The following is a 25,258-nucleotide window of genomic DNA, read 5'->3' as shown; positions in this document are numbered from 1 at the left end:
TTATCCCCCTAATCTCCACGGCTTATAGATAATATCACTATGGGTCTCACTGCATATTTTGTAAATAACTGGTCCAGTATTGAATCAGTGAATTTGTTATTATTAATTTGTACCACCTAGTCAGGGAACAGAAATAGCACATCAACTTAGCTAATGACTAAGCCAGTCATAGCACAGTAATTGAGTCAAGGGGAAGATAACAGGTGATTAAAATCCCCAATTAGTCACTCAACAACACAGGAACACAGCACATCATAGAAGCATGGGGAGAAGGAGGCCAGGAAATCCTACCCCCAAAAAGACCAATTCAATAGAGAATTTAGTGGGAAATGAAGAAAATGAATACTCAGTTCCTGACTAACAGAACAATGACAAATATCACCAATGAGCTCCATGACACCCACAAAAACACCTCAAAGAGGAAATTACAGAAGAGATTACAGAGACACTCATAGAGAAGCTACAAGACACAGTTAACCAGAAAGTACAAGATGTACTCAAGATAGATCAAGACGCTACAAACAAAAAACTTGAGAAGACACAGAAACAACTAAATGAACTCAGAGAGGACTTTGACAAACTCCAAAGTGAAACAAAGGAGACAATTTTAAAAAAGAGTTATATGAAATAAAGAAGACAGCACAAGATATGAAGGAAGAATTTGACAAAGATATGGAAAACCTCAGAATAAAAGAATCAAACAGAAACCCTGGAAATAAAAATTTCCTTAATGCAAATAAAAAAATACAGGAGAAACCCACTCTAGCAGACTAGAACAAGTGGAAGAAAGAATCTCAGTACTTTAAGACAAAATAGATATTAAAGAGAAAACAGAGGAACTCATAGACAAAAGACTCAAAAGCTGCAAAAGGAATATGCAAGAACACAGTGATTCCATCAAAAGACCAAACATGTAAATCAAGGGCATGGAAGAAGAAGAAAAGGTGCAAGCCAAAGGAATACATAATATATTCAACAAAATAACAGAAAATTTTGCAGATTTTAAGAAAGAGTTGTCCAGTCAGGTACAGGAAGCCAAAGAGTCTTAACCAAAAAAAAAAAACAAAAACCTCTCCATAGCATATTATTGTTAAAACAACTAACGCAGAGAACAGAGAAAGAACAGCAAAGGCTTGTAGGAGAGAAAAAAACAAATAACATATAAGATAAACCCATCAAAATAACAACAGACTTCTCAACCAAAACCTTAAAAGAAATGTTTTGGAGTGAGGTATTTCGAGCACTGAAAGAAAACAATTTCAGTCTTAAGATATTCTATCCAGCAACACTATCATTCAAAATTGATGGAGGAATAAAATCTCCATCAATTGATGGAGGAATAAAATCTTCCACAATAAACAGAAACAAAAACCAAGCCACCACACAGAAGATTCAGAAAGGAATCCTACACACAGAAAATGAAAACAAACATAATGACAAAAGGACAGGAAGTATTAAATCTCAGGCAAGCACTCAGTAGCACTGATTCAGCTGCACACACTCAAATCCTTAAACAATAAAGCAACTAAATGAATCACCACATACCTTTCAGTACTAACACTAAATGTTAATGGACTCAACTCCCCTTCAAAAGATACCATTTGGCAAACTGGACTAAAAAGGAAGACCTGACAGTCTGTTATTTACAAAAGACCCACCTTGTTGACCGAAACAAACATTGGCTTAGGGTGGAAGGCTGGAAGAAGATTTACCAAGCTAATGGTCCCAAAAAACAGGTAGAAGTAGCAATACTTATATCAGACAAAGTAGACTTCAAACTTACATTAGTCAAATGAGACAAAGAAATCACTTCATGCTAATAAAAGGGACAATACATCAAAAGGAAATAACAATTATAAAGCTATATGCACCCAAAAGTTGTCAGTGCAAACAACTTCATCAAACATACACTAAAGGACTTAAAAGCACATACAGACACCATCACAGTGGTAGTGGGAGACTTTAATACCCCTCTATCCACCAATAGATAGGTCAACCAGACAAAAAATCAACAAAGAAATCCTAGAACTAAAGGACACCATAGATCAAATGGGCCTAACTGATGTCTAAAGAATATTTTCACTGCAACAGCACAATATACATTCTTCTCAGCAGCCCATGGAACATTCTCCAAAACAGACCATATCTTAGGACACAAAAATATTTCAATGTAAGAAAATTGAAATAACTTCTTGCATACTATTTGATAACAATGCAATAAAACTAGAACTCAACAACAAAAGCAGCAGCAGGAAATACTCAAACAATTAGAGGCTGAACAACACATTGCTTGATGATCAGTGGGTCATAGAAGAAATAAGAGAGGAAATCAAAAAGTTCCTGGAATTTAATGAAAATGAAAACAACCTATCAGAATCTATGGGATACAGCAAAGGCAATCCTAACAGGAAAGTTTATAGCCATGAGAGTGTATATTAAAACCACAGAGAGATCTCAAATTAATAACACAATGCTACATCTCAAACTTCTAGAAAAACAAGAACAAGCTGAACCCACAAGTAGAAGAGAAATAATAAAAAATAAGTGCCCAAATTAACAAAATAGAGACCAAAACAAATATGAAGAATCAACAAAACAAAAAGCTGCTTTTTTGAAAAAATAAACAAGATTGACAGACCCTTGGCAAATCTGACTATAATGAGGAGGGAAAAGACCCAAATTAGTAAAATCACAAATGAAAAAGGAGAGATAACAACAAGCACAAAGGAAATCCAGGGCATTATCAGGGACTACTTTGAGAACCTATAAATTGGAAATCTAGAAGAAATGGACAAACTTCTAGATACATATGGCCATCCAAAACTGAACCAAGAGGGTATTAATAACTGAAACATCTATAACATACAATGAAACTGACGCAGCAATAAAGAGTCTCTCCAAAGAAATGACCCAAACAATGTATGCATGTGTGAATAAATGAACAAAAAATAAATATATTAATTAATTAATTTTAAAAAGAGTCTCCCCAAAAAGCAAAGTCCAAGGCTTGATGGATTCTCCACTGAATTCTACCAGACCTTTAATGAAGAACTAATACCAATACTCCTTAAACTTTTCCATGAAATAGAAAGGGATGGAACACTGCCTAACTCATTCTATGAAGCCAGTATCACACTCATCTCAAAACCAGACAAGGACACATCTGAAAAATAGAGGTACAGGACAATCTCCTTTAAATATTGATGCAAAAATCCTCAACCAAATAATGGCAAACAGAATCCAACAACGTATCAGAAAGATCATTCACCATGACCAAGTTGGCTTCATCCAAGGGATGCAAGGGTGGTTCAACATATGCAAATTAAATGTAATACAGCACATTAATAAAAGCAAAGACAAAAATCACATGATCGTTTTAATAGATGCAGAAAACTCATTTGACAAAATTCAATGTCTATTCATGATAAAAGCTCTGATGAAACTAGAAATAGAAGGAATGTACCTTAACATAATAAAGGCTGCATATGGCAAACCTATAGCCAACATCATACTTAATGGGGAAAAATTGAAACCATTTCCCCTAAAGTCAAGAATGAGTCAAGGGTACCCACCCTCCCCACTCATATTCAACATAGTCTTGAAATTCCTAGCCAGAGCAATTAGGCAAGAAGAAGAAATAAAAGGAATACAAATAGGTAAAGAAGAAGTCAAACTATCCCTATTAGAAGATGCATGTTCTTATATCAAAAAGACCTAAAAAACTCTACCCAAAAACTTCTAGACACCATAAACAGCTTCAGCAAAGTAGCAAGATACAAAATCAACTTACAAAAGTCAGTATCCTTTCCATATACCAATAATGAACAGACTGAGAAAGAACATAGGAAAACAATTCCATTTAAAATAGCCTCAAAAAAAATCAAATACCTAGGAATAACCTTAACAACCAATATAAAGGTCCTCTACAAAGAAAACTGCAAACCATTGAAGAAAGCAACTAAAGAAGTTTACAGAAGGTGGAAAGATCTCCCATGCTCATGGATTGGCAGAATCAACATTGTGAAAATGGCTATACTACCAAAAACAATCTATATGTTTGATGCAATTCCTATCAAAATCCCAATGACATTCACCACAGATATTGAAAAATCAACCCTAACGTTCATTTGGAAACACAAAAGATAGCAAATAGCCCAGGAAATACTGAGCAAAAAGAGCAACACTGGAGGTATCATAATACCATACCAATAAAAACAGCATGGTACTGGCACAAAAATAGATATAAAGACCAGTGGGACAGAATAGAGGACTCAGATATGAAGTCCAATAAATTTTTGACAAAGGTGCCAAAAGCATACAATGGAGAAAAGACAGCCTCTTCAACAAATGTTGCTGGGAAAACTGTATATCTGCCTGTGGAAAATTAAAGCTGGATCCATGTTTGTTGATACAAGTATCAACTCAAAGTGGATTAAGGACAAATTGATGTCCTCAATATTAATCAACTAATGACCTTGATATTAATCAAACCTGAAAACCTTGAAGCTAGTACAGGGAAAAGCAGGGAATACCTTGGAAGCAGTAAGCATAGTCAAGGACTTCCTCAGTAAAACACAAGTGGCTCAGCAACTAAGGGAAAGGATCAACAAATGGGTCTACATGAAATTAAATAACAAAATACATGGTCTCTAAATTGAAGAGGCCACCCACAGAATGAGAAAAAAAAAATCTTTGCTAGCTATACATCAGACAAGAGACTGATAACCAGACTATACAGCAAGCTCAAAAAACTAAACTCCCTCAAAATCAATGAACCAATAAAGAAATGGACAACTGAACTGAACAGCACTTTTTCAAAAGAAGAAGTCCAAAAAACATGTGAAAAAATGCTCACCATCCCTAGGGCAAGGGAAGGAAACCTAAAACTTGAATGAGGTTGACGTGCTTACTGTACAGGAAGTGAATATAGAAATTTTAAACTGGCCGTGGCCACCATGGGTAGCAGACCTGGGAGGAGTGAAGAGGACTGGAAGAGGTGAATCAATTGGAGCTGTAATACACATATGCATGGGAACAACACAAGGGAACTCCTTGTGTAGCTATTTTTATCTCAAACTAGCAAAACATCACATTTCTCATTTTATCTTTTATGTGTTTTCTTCTCAAAATCGGAGAACAGGAAGGCAGAATAGGTTCTGCCTGGGGGAGGAAGGATTAGTTGGCACCAGTGGGAGGGAGGAGGTGGCAGGGGGAAAAGGGTAGGAGGATGAATATGTTGCAAAAACACACGTACGCAAATGCAAAAATGATACCCACTGAAACTGTTCCAGGAATCAGGGGAGGGGGAATGAGGGAGAGATAGGGAGGGAAGGAATTCAAGTATGACATATTTGATACATTGTAAGAACCTTTGTAAATGCTACAATGCAAAGGAAAAAAATAAAGATTAGGATAAATACTAATGAAATGGAGACTACAAAAATACAAAGAATCAATGAAACAAAAAGTTTGTTCTAAATAAGATTGATAAACTCTTGGGCAACTAAACAAAAGGAGGGAGAAGACACAGACCTATAAAATTAGAGTGAAAAGGGGTATATCACAACTAATATCAACAAAATCCAGAGAGTCATTCAGGATTACTTCAAAAATTCATATTCTAATACACCAGAAAATCTAAAAGAATAGGATAAATATCTAGATGCATTCTATAACAAACATTGAGATTTAAGCAGTAATAGTCTCACAATGAAGAAGAGCTAGGACAGGATGGATTCACTGTTAAATGCTACCAGACTCAAAGAACTAACACCAACACTCCTCAAATTATTCCATGAAATAAAAGGGAAGAAATGTTGTCAAACCCATTCTATGAAGCCAATATTACCTGATACCAAAACCAGATGAAAATAACAGAAAAAAAATTACATACCAATTTCTTTGATCAACATAGATGCAAATGTCTTCAATAAAATACTTGCAACTTGAACTCAATAACACATTAAAAAGATCATACACTGAGCTGGAGTTATGGCTTAAGAGGTAGAGTACCTGCCAAGCAAGGATGAAGCCCTGAGCCCAAACCCCAGTACTAGCACAAAAAAAAAATCATATACCATGTTCAAGATGGTTTCTTTGTAGGGATATAAGAATGGTTTAACATACTTAAATCAATAAATATAACGCAGCACATACACAAAATCAAGGACAAAAATCACATGATCATCACAACAGATGGAGAAAAAGCCTTTCACATCCTTTCATGATAAATGCTCTGAAGAAACTAGGAAAAGCAGGAACATGCTGCAAAATAATGGAGGCTATCTATGACAAACCTATAGTCCACATCATACCAAACAGGGAAAAACTGATCCAGCAATACCACTCTTAGGGAGATACCCGAAAGAATGCAACTTAGGTTATTCCAAAGGCACCTGCACACCCACCCATGTTTATAACAGCACTATTCACAATAACCAAGCCATGGAAACAGCCAAGATGTACCACTACCAATGAATGGATTAAGAAAATGCAGTATGTATACACAATGGAATTTTATTCAGCCACAATGAAGAACGAAATTTTGTCATTCACAAGTAAATGGATGGAACTGGAGAACACCATCTTAAGTGAAGTTAGTCAAGTTCAGAAGGCCAAAAGCCACATGTTCTCCCTCATATGCAGATTATAGAAACAAATGAGTAATATTATTGGACATGGGTGACACACTAAGGGGAGAATACACACGGAAGGAATAGTGGAAGGGAAGGAAACCTAAAACTTGGATGTGGTTGATGTGCTCACTGTAGAGGAGTGAATATAGTAATCTTAAACTGGCAGAGGCCACTGTAGGAAGGGGATCAGGAAGTAGTGAAGAGGTCTGGTAGAGATGAATCATTGTGGTTTGTAATACACATGTGCATCAGAGCAACACTTGGAATATCTCTGTGTAGCTATCTTTATCTTAAACTAGCAAAATGCTATGTCCTCCTTATTTTCTCTTATGTTCTCCTTCAACAAAATCAAAGAACAACAGGGTAGAACAGGTTTGGCAGGGGGGTGGGGGGGGGTGGGAAGCCCAAACAATATATACACATCTGAGTAAATGCAAAAATGATAAAAGAAAAAAATATAAAAACAAGATAAAATACCAAATATCAAATTCAACTGAAAAAAAAGGGAAAACTGAAACCATTTTCTGTAAAATCAGGAAGGAGACAAGGTTACCCACTCCTCTAGTATAGTACTGGAATTTCTAGCCAAAGCAATAAGGCAAAACAAGAAATAAACAAGATTCAAATAGGCAATACAAAAGTCAAATTATCTCTATTTGCAAATGATATTGTCCTATATTTAAAATACCCTAAAGATTACATTTTAGAAACTCCTACACCTGAATTATACCTTCAGCAAAGTAGTAGGGTATAAAATTAACATACAAAAATCAACAGCTTTCCTTTATACTAACAATGAACTGGCTGAGAAAGAAATAAGGAAAACAATTTCATTCACAATAGCCACAAAAAACTCCTAGGAATAAATCTAATTAAAGATGTGAAAGACTAATAGTAGAGGGGGAAATCTAAGTATGATATATTTGATACATTATAAGAACTTTTGTAAAACTATGGAGCACAACAACAAAGAAAAGAATTTAGAGAGGTAGTAGATGGAATATAAAGGAAACAATGTTAGCCATGAGTTGATAATTATTGACCTGAGTGACAGAAAAACAGGCTTAATATATTATTCTGTTAATTTTGTAGACATAATATTCTCTGCAACAAAAAGTTTTTTAAACCCCAAAAAAGAAGAAAAAAAAAGATGTGAAAGACTTCCACAATAAAACTATAAAATTTTGAAACAAGAATCTAAAGAAGACACCAGAAGATGGAACGACTCCTATGCTCATGGATCGGAAGAATTAATATTGTGAAAATGACTATACTACTGAAAGCAATGTACAGATTCAATGCAATTCCCATCAAAATTACAATAGCATTCTTTGCAGAAATAGAAAAATCAATCTTAAAAATCTATAAGAGCTATATTAATTGCTATGCTATTTCTTTCTGTTAACTGTTATTGTGAGAAAAACAACTTTTCCCCACTGTTATAATTGATGACTTAATTTTGAACAAAACTGTGTTGAGACCATGAAATAAAGAAAGAGGTAAATTAACTAAACATGATTCTCAGAAGTACAAATGGGTAATGAACACATGAAGAAATGTTCAATGTCCTTAACCATAAAGGAAATGAAACCAAAATTACACCGAAGTGCCATCTGACCTCAGTCACAATGGCTATCATCAAGTCAGGATGCTGGAGAAAAGGAACACACATACAGTGTAGTAGAGGATGTAAACTACTACAATCACTGTAGAAATCAGTACAGAGGTGCACCAAAAATGTAAAAATATACCTTCCTTAAAAGCCTGCTATACCACTCTTGAGCATATATCTGATGGCGTGTAAATCAACATATAAGAGAGATACCCATATACCATGTTTATCACAGGATTATTCTCAAGAGCTAAGTGGTAGAATAAGCCTAGATGCCCAACTACCAATAAATGGATAAAGAAAAATTGGTATATTAAACAATGGGATGTTACTCTGCCACAAAGAAGAATAAAATCATACTATTTTCAGGAAAATTGATGAAATTGGAGATCATTATATTAAGTGAAATAAGCCAAGCTTGAAAAGCCAAATATTTCATGCTTTCACTCACATACAGAATCTATATATAAAAAGACAAAAAAATAACAATAACAAAGAGACTTGAATACAAAAGAAAACACTGTCGGGGGAGGTTCAATAGAAGCAGTAGGGGACAAGAAGAGGGTACTGGGGGTGAAGAGGATTATAGAATGTTACATAAGTGTGTGTAAATACGTGAGCTAGCATAAAGAAACTCACCAAATATTGTTTTTAAGAAGAAGGGACAAGGGAGGGGTCTAAGGGAATATAATAGAGGGAGTTAATCTCTCAAAATACATTATATGTGTATATTGAACCTTCACATGAAACCCCTGTACCATTAGTGAATAGTAAATTTGAGAAAGAACAGAACATCAAATGCTGGCAAGGATGCTGGGAAGTAAACTAGTCCATCTACTATGAAAATCAGTATGGAGGTTCCTCAAAAATCTGAACATGAAGCTACCATATGATCCTGCTATACCATTCCTTGGGATAAACACAAAGGAATCAGTCAGCATAAAATGGAGATACCTGCACTATCCTGTTTATTGTAACATTATTCACAAAAGTGAGGTCATGGAATCAGCCTAGTTTCTTATCACTGCAAGACTGAATAAAGAAAATGTGGCATATATACACAATGGAGTATTATTCCGCCATAAGGAAGAATGAAATTATGTCATTGGTAGGAAAATGGATGCGACTGGAGATCACCATGTCAAGTGAAATAATACGATATCAGAAGGAAATATCATGTGTATTTCTTTCATGTGTTGAGTCTACATTTTTAAAAAATTATGAAAGCAGATGAGGGACTATTAAGAGCATGATACCAGCAGAAAGTGGGCAGAGGACAAGAGAGGATATGGAGGGTGAATATGATCAAATAAATAGTATGCAAATATGATACTTCATAATAAAACACACTATTTTACACAACTAAGTAAAAAAGAGAACAAAAAAAAATACACACTATCCAAGAATGAACAGTCTAGCTGAGCAGATAGAAAAACCTCTAAGGAATCAGGATGAACAAGGTAAGGCAAGTGGAATTTAGGAAAAACTGTAGGTTCTAAAAAGACTTGCAGTTTGCAGAGACAGGGAAGAGATAAGAGTTAGAACATAGAAAACAGGCTACAGAAATCCTGGAAAGGGATCTTTATGAGAGAGGAGCTAACAAGCTTCAGGGTGTAGATGCAAATCAAGTGTGTTTAGACCACTCCAGACTCATTCCCTCCTGGGCAATAATCACTGTTCTTATGAAATTCTGAGCTGATAATACAGCTGGGTTTCAGCCCCTAAGACAAAATTTGACATCAGGACTAAGGATGGGTGCAGTGTAAAGAGAACTTCACCAAAAGTCCTCAGATCTGAGTGCCAGTCCTGACACTAACACTAAGTTCAGGACAGCAGAACATGAGGGCCAGTGACAAAAACAGCCAAGTTCATTCCTCACAGAAGTCAGTTGAGCTTTGAGAATAAAAAGCTTAGGAGTTGCCAAGAAATCCCAGAAGGTTTGCTTTCATCTTCCAACATGTGTGGTGAAGATGAGATAATGAGCCTATTCTGAAGTGCCTTCCCCCTGGCAGGCCTGGCTTTTCCCAGGAGCCCTGGGGGCTGTCCCAAATGCTCATTCCTGACCCAGGAAAAACCTTTGAGCCCACTGCATAGACTCCACAGAACCACTCCTTAAAGCATTTTAAATGCCCACTGGTTTGCTTAGTAAGAAGAAAACCTAAAATTGGTCAGCTACATTCATCTATCTGAACAATCTTAGGGACTTTCTACAAAATGGTTTTTCAACCTTATATTAAGTTTGAATCAAACCCAAGACGAATCCCATGGACTATTACTCCAGATAATTAAATATATCTATTACCCTGGAAACTCTGGGACATACTGGCTCTGAAGCAAGGTCCACACAAACTAGGAAAGGTGAACTCTGCAGAAAACCTTTGAGATCAGAACTTGTCATGTCTTGGTACTGTACCCAGCCTGGGATATCAGCTCTTATATGAAATATCCAAGTAAGACTCTATCAATTCTTGGAAACCTACACCCTTAATTTCTTTGAACTTACCTGTCACTAACATGTAAATAGTTTTATGTTTGGGGATTGAAACAAAACTAAAGGTTTTGGACAAGAGATTTCCAGTAAATTATTGTGTTTCCTGTGTTTATACTGGGAAAAGGACTAACTACATGTATTAGACCTCTGAATTTGGAATAAACTAGACCTGGATTAGATTTCAGAATTTTTCAATGACTAGTTACATGGCCATGAACAAATTACTTAATTATTCAGTGTTAGTCTTTTCCAGGACAAAATAATACCTATTTCATAGTGTCATAAGGATTTTATAAGACAATATGCAGAATGTATAAATTTATGATTGGCAGAGCAAGTGTTTAAAAAATTCCTGTGAATATTTGGAAAAGCAACACAGACTATTAGTTCAACTTTGGTCAGGGTACAAACAAAGAGTCTAAATATCTTTTCTTTTTATCTGTGAAACTGTAGGCAAAATACTTAACATGTCTGTTTCCTCCTCTGTAGAAAAAAGAAAATATTCCTATATCCTAATAATATTGTCAAGTTGAAAGAAAAAATACTTTTAAAGTGTTGAGCATCTACCTGACTCAAAGCAAGACCTCGGTAATTGTATAATAATATTTTGAGAAATTTATTCCAGAAAGGCGAGAAAAGTTAACTTTTTGAGCTATTTCACTGTCCCCAGGGGATACCACCAGCCTAGTTCTGAATTTATTCCCTCTATAAAATATCTTCAAAATTACACTTCTGGAAAATAAGTCTATTTTACCACATTAGGTTAAAGAAATTCATTCTACATTTTCAAAAATCATTGTTATTTTCTCACTTTATTCTTGAGAAAATTGAGGCTAAGCAATTTTTCAAAGGCATACCAAAGAGAAATACAGTATAATTAAGTCTACCTTAACCCACAAAGAAGTTTTGTGAGACAAGGAGAGGAAGTGGGGGGGGGCGAGGAAGAGAGGAAGAACCTTGAACCACAAAATAGTTTCCAAAGTTAATGTCTTCTTCCATTTAAGCATTTTCTTACTGTCTTATAGAGGTGCTTTGGTTTGGAAAGTTTGGAGATTATATCTGTAGAAAGGGTAATTCTCTTTTTTTAATAGTAAAATGTGATGTTTAAGTGACTATAAATAATTTGAGATAGTGCCTTCATGTTTTATAGACTCAATAATTGCTACCTAGAAGTTGTGCATATTTCTAATAGTATAAATATTAAGAAAATCTTCTCAATAGCCTTATTTAATTTAAAGCTCAAAGCATCAAAATCATGTGTTGTGAGAGACAGAAAGAATTTATTGACCATATATCTAGCTTCAATGAAGCCCAAAGTAAGGAAGCAAAGTTTTCAAGTTTTTTCATTTAGTACCTGTCATACAGATGTCAACAATGGAACCTGAACAATACCGAGAGGGTCTTCTAAACAGCCTAACTCATCCTTGGCCCCTATTGCTGCAGTGGAGCAGAGGGAACAGCCCTAAAATACCAAATTTTATTTGATATGTCAATGGCTCTATCCATTAGTGACCTGATTAGAGCCAGAGGAGGACCTGGACTCAAGTGCAGTTTCCACGAGCCATTCCAAGAGAGTGTGTACTGCTGTGTCTCAATTCATGTAATCAATAAAGCTATCGTGATTTTATAGATGCTAGGGCATCTCCTCCTGGTAGGTTTCAGTGGAATTAGACTTTAGGCATGACAGAAATAGAAGCTTCTTATGGAAGCCAGAGGACCTGTTGCTATTCCCAGGTCTTAAAACAACTAATTATTTGGCTTTTGATCAAGTCATTAACTTGTAGGTTTCATTTAGCTCAGCACCAAATTAATAAGAATACCAATCATATCACAGGGTATGGAGGCAAGCAAAGGTGTTAATGCATATACAAATTATGAATGAATGTATAAAGATGACTAAGCAGTTTTTATTATTATGGATTTTATCAAAATGTCAATCCCACGTTGCTATAGCAAATAAAATTCCTAGTTTTGCTGGTGGAAAAAAAATTCTTAACAGTTGAATTTTTTTATTTATATGTGCATACAATGTTTGGGTCATTTCTCCCAACAGTTGAATTTATGCACAGAATTGGCTATAGATTTAATGACTCTAAATTAGCAAATTACAACCTATAGAGTAGTTGTTTCCGTAGTGTAGTGGTTATCACGTTCGCCTCACACAGAACCTATAGAGATTAAGAATATGGCATTAGGAGGCCAACCAAATGGTTCAAGAGAAGCAGTGTAGGATAATGGAGACTTGAATGTTGACTCTGGCTCTTCTACAAGTGAGATTAACAGATAATTTGACATGTCTGGTCTTTGGTTCTCATCTACAAATAAGACTAATGTCACCTGTCCAGTAGGTTTGTTGCAAAATATTGTGTGAGAAAGGTTCTAGAAAGAATACGTCCCTTTTAAGGAAGGAGATGTGTGTGTAGCCTTCCATGGAAAAGTTCCCAAGGGTCACATGGGAGTCCTGGATGCTGGACACACTTGGAAACAGTTCCTTGGCAAGCATATGGTATCACTATGTGACTCAGCTCTATGCTGTAAAACAACAGGAAACTAGAAAATACAAAATGGCTATGACTCAAATATAATATTTTGAGCACTAGTAAGGTATAAGAAAAGATAATTTTTTCACTTGATGTTTGAAAGCTTCTCCTAGAAGCAATAGAAGTTTAGAAACATATGTTCCTCTACATCTCCAGTTACACTAATTAGTCTTTTAGTGTCAGGCATGTATGCAATCATATTGGAGAAACAACACTTACTATTTTCATAATCAACTCATAGACAAGGTAAAGAAAAATTAACCAAAAAAAAAAAAAAACAGCATCATTGCATGAATGGAGTAAGAGATGTGTTTTCAAAAATAGGGTGAAAAGGAGGGAAGGAAAAGCAATAGGAGAGTGATTTCTTTATCTTCATTAGTGAAAGTCCAAATTTACTCAATTACTAGGATAAAGATACATATGCAGACAGACAGACAGACATGCAGAGAGAAAAACAAATATGTTATTAAAGAGATAACAGAGCATTATAGCAAAGTACATGTGACGGAGATCCATTATATTTCAAAACAGTAAGCCAACACATACTATCTAAAATGATGATAACTGCAAAAATAATAATAGCTAACATTATTTAACTCGCTATATGCTTGGTACTGCTCAACACCTATTACAGGCATTGAATTATTTAATACTAAAAATTCATTATGATGCAAGCATAATCTTCTTATATTATTCATAAGAAATTAAGGCACTAAGTGATAGACAACTTGCCCAAAGCCACATAACTAACAGATAGCAAGACCAGGAGTTTGAACGTATTTAAAATCATTATGTTTAAAACAGTGAATAAGATTTAAGCACAGTATGTAGATGATGGCCTCAAGACTGGAGTGATGACAACTAAAATGGAGAGAAAACCTTTTACTTATTAATTAATACTATCTGGCTAGGAAATTTTTTACTGCTTGCCTGGACAATCATATAATGATAAGAAAAAGATATATATATATATCTTTTTATATATATATAATATATAATATATAAATAAGATATATAATATATATATATTAAGTGAATTGTCAACATGAAGAGCAGAATTCATCATCTCCCAACTACTGAAAGGTCTCAGTGAGAAAAAAGGATTAAATTTGTGTAAGTGTCTGGAAAGTGCTAAGACTGAAATCAGTGTGCAGAAAGTAGAAAGAGAATCTAAGTCTAAAAGTGAGTTATCAGGAATAACTATCCACAGATGGAGGATCACATTGCAGCTACATGATCACACAGTGAGCATGCAAAAAAGGAGACTAAACCCCACATAGGATTGGAATAGATGTTCTCTTGGTCCATTCCAAACTTGAGTATCTCATATCTCTTATATTCACAGAAATTTCCAAAATGTAAGGAAAAAATATTTTGAATCACAAACAACAGCTCAAGGCTACACTCCAAAAAATACAGGAAATACCCAAGGACAATCAGTCAGCTTCAGGATTTCTGAGAAAACAAGCTCTACAAGTAAGCCAAGAATTACAAATTTAACTTCTACCATAGAGAAAAGATTCTGTTCTTCAATTCTGGGATTTTGTTTGCTTCATTTTCATCCTCAGACCTATAGTTCATACCAAATCCATGGCTAAGAATAACCTCACCACAGTAATGGAGTTCATTCTCATAGGTTTTACTGACCACCCAAAGTGGGAGATTCCCCTCTTCATGGTGTTTCTTTGTCTCTACCTTGTCACTCTTCTGGGGAATTTGGGGATGATTTTTCTCATTCAAGTGGATGTTCAACTCCACACCCCAATGTACTTCTTCCTGAGTCACCTCTCCCTATTGGATGCCTGTTACAGTTCAGTCATCACCCCTCAGATTCTGGCCACATTGGTCTCAAGCAAACTAGTCATCTCCTATGGCCAATGTGCTGCTCAGTTCTTCTTCTTCACCATCTGTGCAAGTACAGAGTGTTTCCTCCTGGCTGTGATGGCCTATGACCGCTATGTTGCTATTAGTGACCCACTGCTCTACACTGTGGCTATGAATCCTAGAATCTGTTGGAGTTTGGTGGTGGGAGCCTATGTCTTTGGTGCTTCTGGAGCCATCCTGCGTACCACATGCACCTTCTGTCTCTCCTTTTGTGAGGACAATAAAATCAACTTCTTCTTCTGTGACGTCCCACCCCTCCTAAAACTTGCCTGCAATGACACAACAAATGCTGAAATTATCATTGTTTTCTTTGCCAACATTGTGATTTTGGTCAATGCCTTGGTCATCCTGATTTCCTATCTACTCATCATCAAGACCATTTTGCGGATAAAGTTTTCAGGTGGCAGGGCCAAGACATTTTCCACATGTGGTTCCCACCTCACTGCTGTGGGACTTTTCTATGGGACCCTCACCTTCATGTATATAAGGAGTGGTTCAGGCAAATCCCTGGAGGAAGACAAGGTTGTGTCTGTCTTCTACACAGTGGTCATCCCCATGCTAAACCCTCTGATCTACAGCCTGAGAAACAAGGATGTGAACGCTGCCTTCAGAAAGGTCACTGGCAGATTCCAGGTGTCCCAGAGTATGTAGACGGAGTGAGTAATCTCCTCTTAGTCTATTTATTTCCATATCAATATTATTCTAACAGGTACCAGCACTATATGCATCCTGTATCCATGTACAGAGAGAAGACAGACAAGTGCCACCAGGCATATGACAAGAACTACAATGTGGTGAATTTTGCACCCAGCAACTTTATAGTACTTCCCACATTCAGTCCATTCCTTGACACTCAGCAGTCTCCTGCTGCTCTCTGATGTCATCACTTAGAGATTCTGAGATCCAAGATATCTGGAGTTATTTCACCTGACCCCAAGGCTTGCCACCCTTTCCCTCTTGACTTTACTACCAACAACATTACCGTGTTCTCTGTGTCAAAGTTTACATCTGAGGACTTCATAAATTGTACTAATTTTACTAAATGTTTCCATATATATATATGAATAGTCCCCTCAGTCAACATTGGATAATGTATAATACAGGACTCCCCATTTCATTTGAGTTTCTTCCTGTTTAGAGTGTCTTCTTTTTTTCTTCAGCCCAGAATAAGAGAACTTGCAAATTGCCTGCCAATTCACAAATGAGTGGATAACACATATGTTATCCCGATATGTGTTTTTTGCTGGTACTGGGATTTGGACTCAAGACCTTATACTTGCTAAGCAGGTACTCTACCACTTGAGCCTTGCCCTAGCCCTTACACTGATATCTTTAAGATGAGCAAGTCCATCTTACTTTTAGAAAGGTCTCCTCATAGGGCCAACTCTAATTTCTGAAAGACACAATGCATTGCTTCTCCCTTTATCCTATTCATACCTCATGAGCAGCTCTTACTTGCCAAAAGTCTTGTTTCTAAGGATAACAGTGTCAGAGAGCATAGAGAGATGTAGATAGCTGAACCACATATTACCTTCTCTAGCAAAGATGTGATCAGAGGGAAAGTAACCATAATGCCTGTACCAGACTGCAAAACAACTGGGAGCAGAGTCTCTGTTTCCTTCATTGCTAAGTCCAAAGTCTTCATGAGATGATCTCTCAGTAATTGCTGTTGGAAGAATCTTTGTGTTATGTGCATGGTTCCATGTGATTTTAATGGTAACACTTTCAGGCAAATGGGGAAGACATTATTAAATATAAAACTCCCACTTTTCATTTAAGAAAACATTTCCTCACCCTCTTACACTGTTGGTGGGAATGTAGACTAGTACAACCACTCTGGAAAAAAATTTGGAGGCTACTTAAAAAGCTAGACATGGATCTACCATTTGATCCAGCAATACCACTCTTGGGGATATACCCAAAAGACTGTGACACAAGTTACTCCAGAGGCACCTGCACACCCATGTTTATTGCGGCACTATTCACAATAGCCAAGTTATGGAAACAGCCAAGATGCCCCAGCACTGACCAATGGATTAAGAAAATGTGGTATCTATACACAATGGAATTTTATGCAGCCATGAAGAAGAATGAAATGTTATCATTCGCTGGTAAATGGATGGAATTGGAGAACATCATTCTGAGTGAGGTTAGCCTGGCCCAAAAGACCAAAAATCGTATGTTCTCCCTCATATGTGGACATTAGATCAAGGGCAAACACAACAAGGGGATTGGACTATGAGCACATGATAAAAGCGAGAGCACACAAGGAAGGGGTGAGGATAGGTAAGACACCTAAAAAACTAGCTAGCATTTGTTGCCCTTAACGCAGAGAAACTAAAGCAGATACCTTAAAGCAACTGAGGCCAATAGGAAAAGGGGAACAGGTACTAGAGAAAAGGTTAGATCAAAAAGAATTAACCTAGAAGGTAACACCCACGCACAGGAAATCAATGTGAGTCAATGCCCTGTATAGCTATCCTTATCTCAACCAGCAAAAACCCTTGTTCCTTCCTATTATTGCTTATACTCTCTCTACAACAAAATTAGAAATAAGGGCAAAATAGTTTCTGCTGGGTATTGAGCGGGGGGAGAGGGAGGGGGCGGAGTGGGTGGTAAGGGAGGGGGTGGGGGCAGGGGGGAGAAATGACCCAAGCCTTGTATGCACATATGAATAATAAAAGAAAAATGAAAAAAAGAAAACATTTCCTCATTGTTCACAGAGTATTCAGAGTATATGACAGTAAATAAGGCATGGAGTCAGGCTGAAATTGAACTACTGATTTTGCCATTAATTCCTTATGAAAGTTTGAGTAAATTATTTAATATCTTATTCTAAAATAACTATATCAATACCTAATTCAACAAATATTGTAGATTGAGGAGAGAGAATATGGCAAATCAGAGACAGCACTATTCTGTGTCTCCATGACACTGAAACAAAGCACCAAGTGAGTGGCTGCATGGAGAGGTAGATTATGTGAAAAGGTAAGAGAGTGGAACAGTAAACAGTAGAGAGTAGAGGAATCCAGAAGTATTGAACTTTTGTCACAAAAGAAACCAAAGACCCTAATACAGAGAACTCAACGAAACAGTAGATAAGGCAGATAATCCCCTCCAAAGGAGCTCCAAGTGAAAAAGAAAGGGAAAGTCTCTTTGGGAAATCCCATAGTACATGGGCTGGCACTCTGAAAAAAACAATATTTGGAACTAGAGCTCTGCATTCCACACAGCAACTAGATGCTGGAGATTGGGCCTCTGCCCCTCCTAAACACTCACTGGGGCCATGGGAGGGAGTCATTTTAAAAGAGACCATACTAATAGTCATATCACCTAAGAAGCAAAGCAGACCATGCATTTCTTCATCTCCAAACCTCCAAGGCCTCACCCCCTCCATTGGCTAAGCAAGTAATCACCTTAAGAATCAGTGTGGACCTAGAAACTGGTCATGTCTTTAACTCAGATTTAGGAACAAAGAATTACTTCCAGAGGATGTCCAAACAAACAACTGCTTCCAGGGGATGTCTAAGCCATGAGCTGTGAACCACAACACCACAAACAGGAACTTGCATACCTGCCACACTGTAAAGGGGATGTGTGGGCTGTACCCTATCACACACTGTGTTCCAGACTACCCTGCAGAGGGAACTCAAGGCATCGCCATGCCATGGAAAGGAACCACAGACCATGACACATCAGACAGGGGAGCCAAAGGCTATGCGAGGCCACAGAAAAAAAAATCCATAGGGAACACATCAGGGAATGCAGACTGAAAACAGATGGCCAGAGGCTGGAGGAAAACTGCTGCTGCTGTGATGGGACTCAGCTGCAAACAGCATTTACTGGTCTAACACATTTGGACCTTAAAGAGAAAAAACAGCTTGCCCAATCACAAAGTAAACTGCAAAAGACAAACCTGAGGGGAGGGGAAATCCAACCTCTTCTCATTGCCAAGGAAGAAATATTGATTTGTGATTTTGTTGTTGTCATTGTGGTTTCTATTTAGGGAGCTTTTCTTTACTGTTTTGCTTTTCTCTGTGCTTATTTTATTATGCTCTCTCAATAGTCTCTCTTTTCTTTCTTTCTTTTTTGATGGTCTTAGGGTTTGAACTCAGAGTCTCCCACTTGCTAGTGTGGTAGAATGCCTACTCTACTACTTGAGCCATGCCTCTAGCCCTTTTGCTTCAGTTATTTTTTTATACAAATAGGTAAAGAAGTAGTTAAACTCTCCTTATTCACAGATGACATGATCTTATACCTTAAAGTCCAAAAAAACACCACCCAAAACCTCTTAGGCACCGTAAACGGCTTCAGCAAAGTAGCAAGATACAAAATTGACTTACAAAAAATCAATAGCCTTTCTATATACCAACAATGAACAGACTGAGAAAGAATATAGGGAAAAAATTCCATTTACAATACCCTTAAAAAAAATCAAATACCTAGGAATAAACTTCACAAAGGATATAAATGACCTCTACAAGGAAAACTACAAACTATTGAAGAAGATCAAAGAAGATTAAAGAAGATGGAAAAATCTGCCTTTGAAGAGGAAGATAGCCTTGAAACAGGGTTGTAAAACATGGTAAGCTGCCAGAGATGTAAAGCATGAGAAATTGCCCATTAAAGCCATGCAAAAAGTTCAGGACTGAGATAAAGGGCACCATGCAGAGATAAATACTCATTGTTGCCTTCCTTTGTCTCCACTTGTAAATAAACTTTCTAAAGCAAGTCTCCCCTGCTGACCTTATCTGAACAACCTTAGATCTCGAACACACTACTAGCCCCAATTAACCTAAACAACCTTATGTCTCTACCTCAATATTAGGTCTCTAACTCAACCTTAGGTCTCTAACTCACTGCTAGCCCCAATTAACCTGAGCACATTCTTGTAACTTGATGTCCTGCACTGCCTTTTAAATATACTGTGAATCCTTTGTTCAGGGCTCAGCATGGTATACATCTGAACCCACTGGCATAAAATCTGTCCTTGGTTTCTCGTCTATCAAGATTCCCTCAACACCATGCTCATGGATTGGCAGAATCAGCATAGTAAAAATGGCTATACTACCAAAAACAATCCACATGTTCAATGCGTGTTTTTCTTATTATCTTTTACAGTTTTTCTTCTACAAAATCAGAGAACAAGAGGGCAGAACAGGTTCTGCCCAAAGGTGGGGGAGGTGGCCCAAATAATGTACACACATGTAAGTAAATGCAAAAACAAAAAAAAAAATTAATTATACTATGAAAAAAAAAGGACACCAATGCCCCTCAAACTGTTCCATAGAATAAAAAAGGTAGGAATGCTACCAAACTAGTTATCTAGTTATATAAAGAAAGTATTAGTCTATCAAAACAGGACAGGGACATAAGTAAACAAAGAAACTATAGACCAATTTCCTTAATGAACATAGATGTAAAAATTCTCAATAAAATACTTGCAAGACAAATTCAAAACCACTTGGTCATACACCATGATCAAGTTGGCTCATTCCAGGGATATAAGAATGGTTCAACATATACAAATGAATAACTATAACATAGCATATAAATAAAACCAAGTCCAAAAAGAATATGATCATCTCAATAGATGCAGAAAAGTCTTTGAGAAAATTCAACATCCCTTCATTGTCAAAAGCCCTGAAGAGCTTAGGAATCAAGGGAATGTGTCTCAATATAATAAAGGCCATAAACAACAAATCTGCAGCCAACATTGTACTAAATGAGGAAAATATTTCCTCTGAAATCAGGAATGAGACAAGGATGTCTACTCGCTCTGCTTTTTTTTTTTTTTTGATACAGTGATTGAATTCTTAGCCAGAGCACTAAGACAAGACACAGGAATGCAAGGATTATGAAATGAAAGGGAGAGGTCTAATTACCTGATTTGCAAGTGAACTTATACTTTAAAAACCTTACATACTCCACTAGAAGACTTGTGGTTATTGTAAATACTTAAGGTAAAACATCAGGATACAAAACTAACATACAAAAATCAGTAACATTCTATATACAAATATTGAATATGCTGGAATGAAAATCAACCCATTCAAAGTAATGAAATACCTAGAAATGAACCTAACCACTGTGGTGAATGACCTCTGCTATAAAAACTATAAATCTGAAGAAAGAAAATTGAAGAAGGCATTAGAAGATAGATGGCCTCCAATGTTCATGGACTGGCAAAATTAATATTGTGAAAATCATTATATTACTTAAGTCAGTCTACAGATTTAATATAATACCACCTAAATCCAATGACATTTTTCACAGAATTAGAAAAAACTCTAAACTTTTATTGGAAGCTCATATAGCTCCAAATAACCAAAGCAATTCTGAGCAAAGACAGCAATGCTGGAGACATCATAATACCTGACTACACAGATACACTAACAAAAACACAATGGTAGTGACAAGAAACCATGCAAATAGATCAATGGAACAGAATAGAGGACTCACAGATAATCCCATAGAGCTAAAATTTGATGCTTGACAAAAGTGCTAAAGTCATGCACTGGAGAAAAGACAGCCTCTTCAACAAATGGTTTTGGGAAAATTGGATATTCACATGTAGAAGACTGAAAGTCTTCTCTCACCCTGTGCAAAAATAAACTCAAAATGAATCAAAGATCTTAAGATAAGACCTGAAAACTTGAAACTACTACATGGAAAATAACTAAAGACATAGACATAGGTAATAACTTCCTGAATAGAATTCTAATAGCTCAAGAAATTGGAACAAGAATTGACAAATGAGATTTCATCATATAAAAAGCTTTTGAACACCTAGAAAACAATTACCAGAGTGAGGAGATACCTACAGAATGGGAGAAAATATTTGGCACCTATTCACCTGACAGAAGTTTAATATTCAGCGTGAGTGAAAAACTCAAAAAATTAGTTACTAATTAGTTATTAGTTACTAATAATCTAATCAATAAATAGGCAAATAAAGATAAAAGATCATTCTCAGAACAGGTACAATTATCAATAAATACAAAAAATGTACAAAATCCTTACCCATGAAGGAACTCAAACTACAATGAGAATCTATCTTCCCCCAATTAGAACGGTTATCATCAAGAATATAAAGAACAGATGCTGATGGGGGAGGGGAAAAGGGAACACTTGTGGATGTAAGTGTAAATTAGTTCAGCCACTGTGGAAATCAGTATGGACGTTCTGCAAAAAAATGTAAAATGGAACTACCATACATTCCTGCTATACAACTCCTTATGCACTCAGAGGAATCAAAGTCAACATACAGTAGAAATGCCTGCGTGCTCATGATTAATATTCATGATAGCTAAGTCAGGAAATCACCCTAGAAGCCCATGAACAGAATAAATAAAGAAAATGTGGTACATATACACAATGGGGTATTATTAAGTCATAAAGAACAATGAAATTAGGTTATTTGCATGAGACTGGATGGCACTAGTGATGATAACATCAAGTGAAATAAGACAGACTCCATTTTTTTCTCATGTGAAAAATATTTATTTTGGGGGGCAGTGTTTGAATTTGAACTCAGGGCTTCATTCTTGGTTGGCAGACACTGTACCACTTGAGCCATTCCTTCAGCCTTTTCTGCTCTAGTCATTTTTTAAATAGGATCTAACTTTTTCCCTGAGACAGCGTGAACTGTGATCCTCCTATTTTATGTTTACTACTGTAGCTGGGATAAAGGGTGCACACAATCACGTCCAGCTTTTTCTATTAAGATGGGGTCTCTCAGTCTCCCAGGTATCTAGGATTAGAGGATGAGCCTCCATAACCAGAAAAATATCTATATTTTAAAAATAAAAGAAAACAGAAGAGGTGCAATTTGGAGATGGAAGGGATCAATGGGAAGGGGGGGCAAAAGAAGTTGATGGGGGAGGTAAATATGATAAAAGAACATAGTATACAAGTATGAAAAATGTCACAATGAAGCCCATTATTTTGAACAATTAGTAAAATAATGAAATAAAAGGATAGAAGTGATACCTAGGAATACATAGTCTGGCTAAAGAAATGAGAGTAACCACTGAGGGATCACGATGAACAATGTATTACAAGTGGAATTCAGGTTAAATTGTGTGATTCTAACAAAGAGAGGTGGCAGATTTCAAAACCAAGAAGGAGATGAGAGGTAGAACAGAGAACACTGACCACACAAACCCTGGGAAGGGACCTTTAACAAAGACGAGCTAACAACTACTCAGTATAGAAACAAATAATGTGTGGTTAGATCACTCCAAACTCATTCCCCACTGGGCAGTAATCACTGTTCTTATGAAATTCTGAGCTGATAATACAGCTGGGTTTCAGCCCCTAAGACAAAATTTGACATCAGGACTTAGAATGGGTGCAGTATAAAGGTAGACCTTCACCAAAAGTCCTCAGGTCTGAGTGCCAGTCCTGACACTACCACCGACTGACCAAGTGCAGAACAGCAGAACATGAGGGCCAGTGACAAAAACAGCCAAGTTCATTCCTCACAAAAGCTCCGTTGAACTTTGAGAATAACAAAAGCTTAGGAGTTTCCAAGAAATCCCAGAAGATTTGCTTTCATCCTCCAACATGTGTGGTGAAGATGAGATAATGAGCCTATTCTGAAGTGCCTTCTCCCTGGCAGGCCTGGCTTTTCCCAGGAGCCCTGGCGGCTGTCCCAGGTGCTGATTCAAGATCCAGGGAAAACTTTTGAGCCCACTGTATAGCTCCTACAGAATTTTCCCTTCAAGCATTTTAAATAACTGCTGTTTGCTTAGTAAGAAGAAAATCTAAAACTCGTCAGCTACATTCATCTATCTAAGCAAGTTCAGCTGCTTTCTGCAAAATGGCTAATCAACCTTATATTAACTTTGAATTCAAACCAAAGACAAATCCAACTGGATTATTCCATCAGGTAATTACACATATCTATTACCCTGGAAATCCTGAGAAGATACTGGCTCTGAAATAAAGTCCTTGCAATATAGGGAAAGTGAATTGGGCAGAGAATGTGGTCTTTTCCATCAGAATTGCCATCTCATGGTAACTTGACCAGCCTTGGATTTCAGGTCTTACATAAAATACACCAGTAAGACTTATAGCTTTAATTTGAGGAGCTTATGTGTCACTAGGTAAATGTTAGAATATGTAAATAGTTTTATGGAGTAGATGACAGTAGACTCAACAGCTTAGACAAAAGATTTATCAGTAAATTAATTTACTTCCTTTACTTATGATGGGAGGGAGAGAAAATATGTATTAGAGCTCTGGTTTTGTAGTGAGATAGACTTGGGTTAGAGTCCAGAGTTTTCACAGACTAGTCATGTCACCTCGAATTATTATTTAATTATTCTGACTTTTAGTCTCCTCCAGGCTAAAATAATACCTTTTTCATAGAGACATAAAGATTATACAAGATAATGTGTGCAGAATGTAAAATCATGTTTGACAAAGACTAGGTGTTTAAAAATGTTTATTGATGTTTAGAAAAAAACACTATTAGTTAAACTTGGGTCAGGACACAAGATAAAAATCTTAAGATTGTTTCTATCTGTCAAACTTCAGGCAAAATATTTATCATTTCTAAGCCTCAGTTTCCCCATCTATAAAATAATAATAAATATTTTTATCTCATAATGTTATTGTCAATTTAAAAGAAAATAATACCTTTAAAGTCCTTAGTATCTACCTGAAATAGAACTCAGTAAATGTATAATAATATTTGGAGACACTGCCTACAGTAATGTGAAAAAAGTTAACATCACTGTCCCCATGGAAGCCAACCATTGGAGGAAAAGGAAAAGTTGGAGATTAGGTTGTATAAGGCTTACGGACCATCTCTTCTCTGATGGAGTCTCTTTAATTAGAAGTCAGTTTCTCTCTCTCTTTCTCTCTCTCTATCTCTCTCTCTCTATCTCTCTCTCTCTCTCTCTCTTTCTCTCCTGCATTTCATAGACAAATCACAAAAATATAGAGGGTGTACACAGAGAAATAAAATGAGATTTGTATCACAATATTGTGCTTGTAAATTTAAAAGCACACAAGGCACTATATATTAAAATATGCACGTATTTCTAAATAAATGTAGAAGGATATTTATTTTGGCTATGCTATGGTT

At 36.4% G+C, this 25,258-nt stretch overlaps 1 protein-coding gene and 1 long non-coding RNA gene across 4 annotated transcripts in view; one reads left to right on the top strand and one right to left on the bottom strand.

Moving 5' to 3' along the window:
• The window catches only part of LOC141421776 (uncharacterized), a 246,843-nt gene that overhangs the window by 33,006 nt on the left and 188,579 nt on the right, over nucleotides 1–25,258 (bottom strand). The gene's annotated exons all lie outside the window — the stretch shown is intronic.
• On the top strand, nucleotides 14,869–15,813 carry LOC109680244 (olfactory receptor 9I1-like). The gene has a single exon (XM_020155162.2). It carries the CDS (start codon nucleotides 14,869–14,871, stop codon nucleotides 15,811–15,813), a length of 945 nt encoding a protein of 314 aa, XP_020010751.2.

This window comes from Castor canadensis, chromosome 1, assembly GCF_047511655.1.
Source record: "Castor canadensis chromosome 1, mCasCan1.hap1v2, whole genome shotgun sequence".
Taxonomy (NCBI): Eukaryota; Metazoa; Chordata; class Mammalia; order Rodentia; family Castoridae; genus Castor; species Castor canadensis.
This window is presented reverse-complemented; position numbering and strand designations above follow the sequence as displayed.

Coding starts and splice junctions, on each gene's coding strand:
- LOC109680244 (XM_020155162.2), top strand. CDS start 14,869: ATGGCTAAGAATAACCTCACCACAGTAATGGAGTTCATTCTCATAGGT.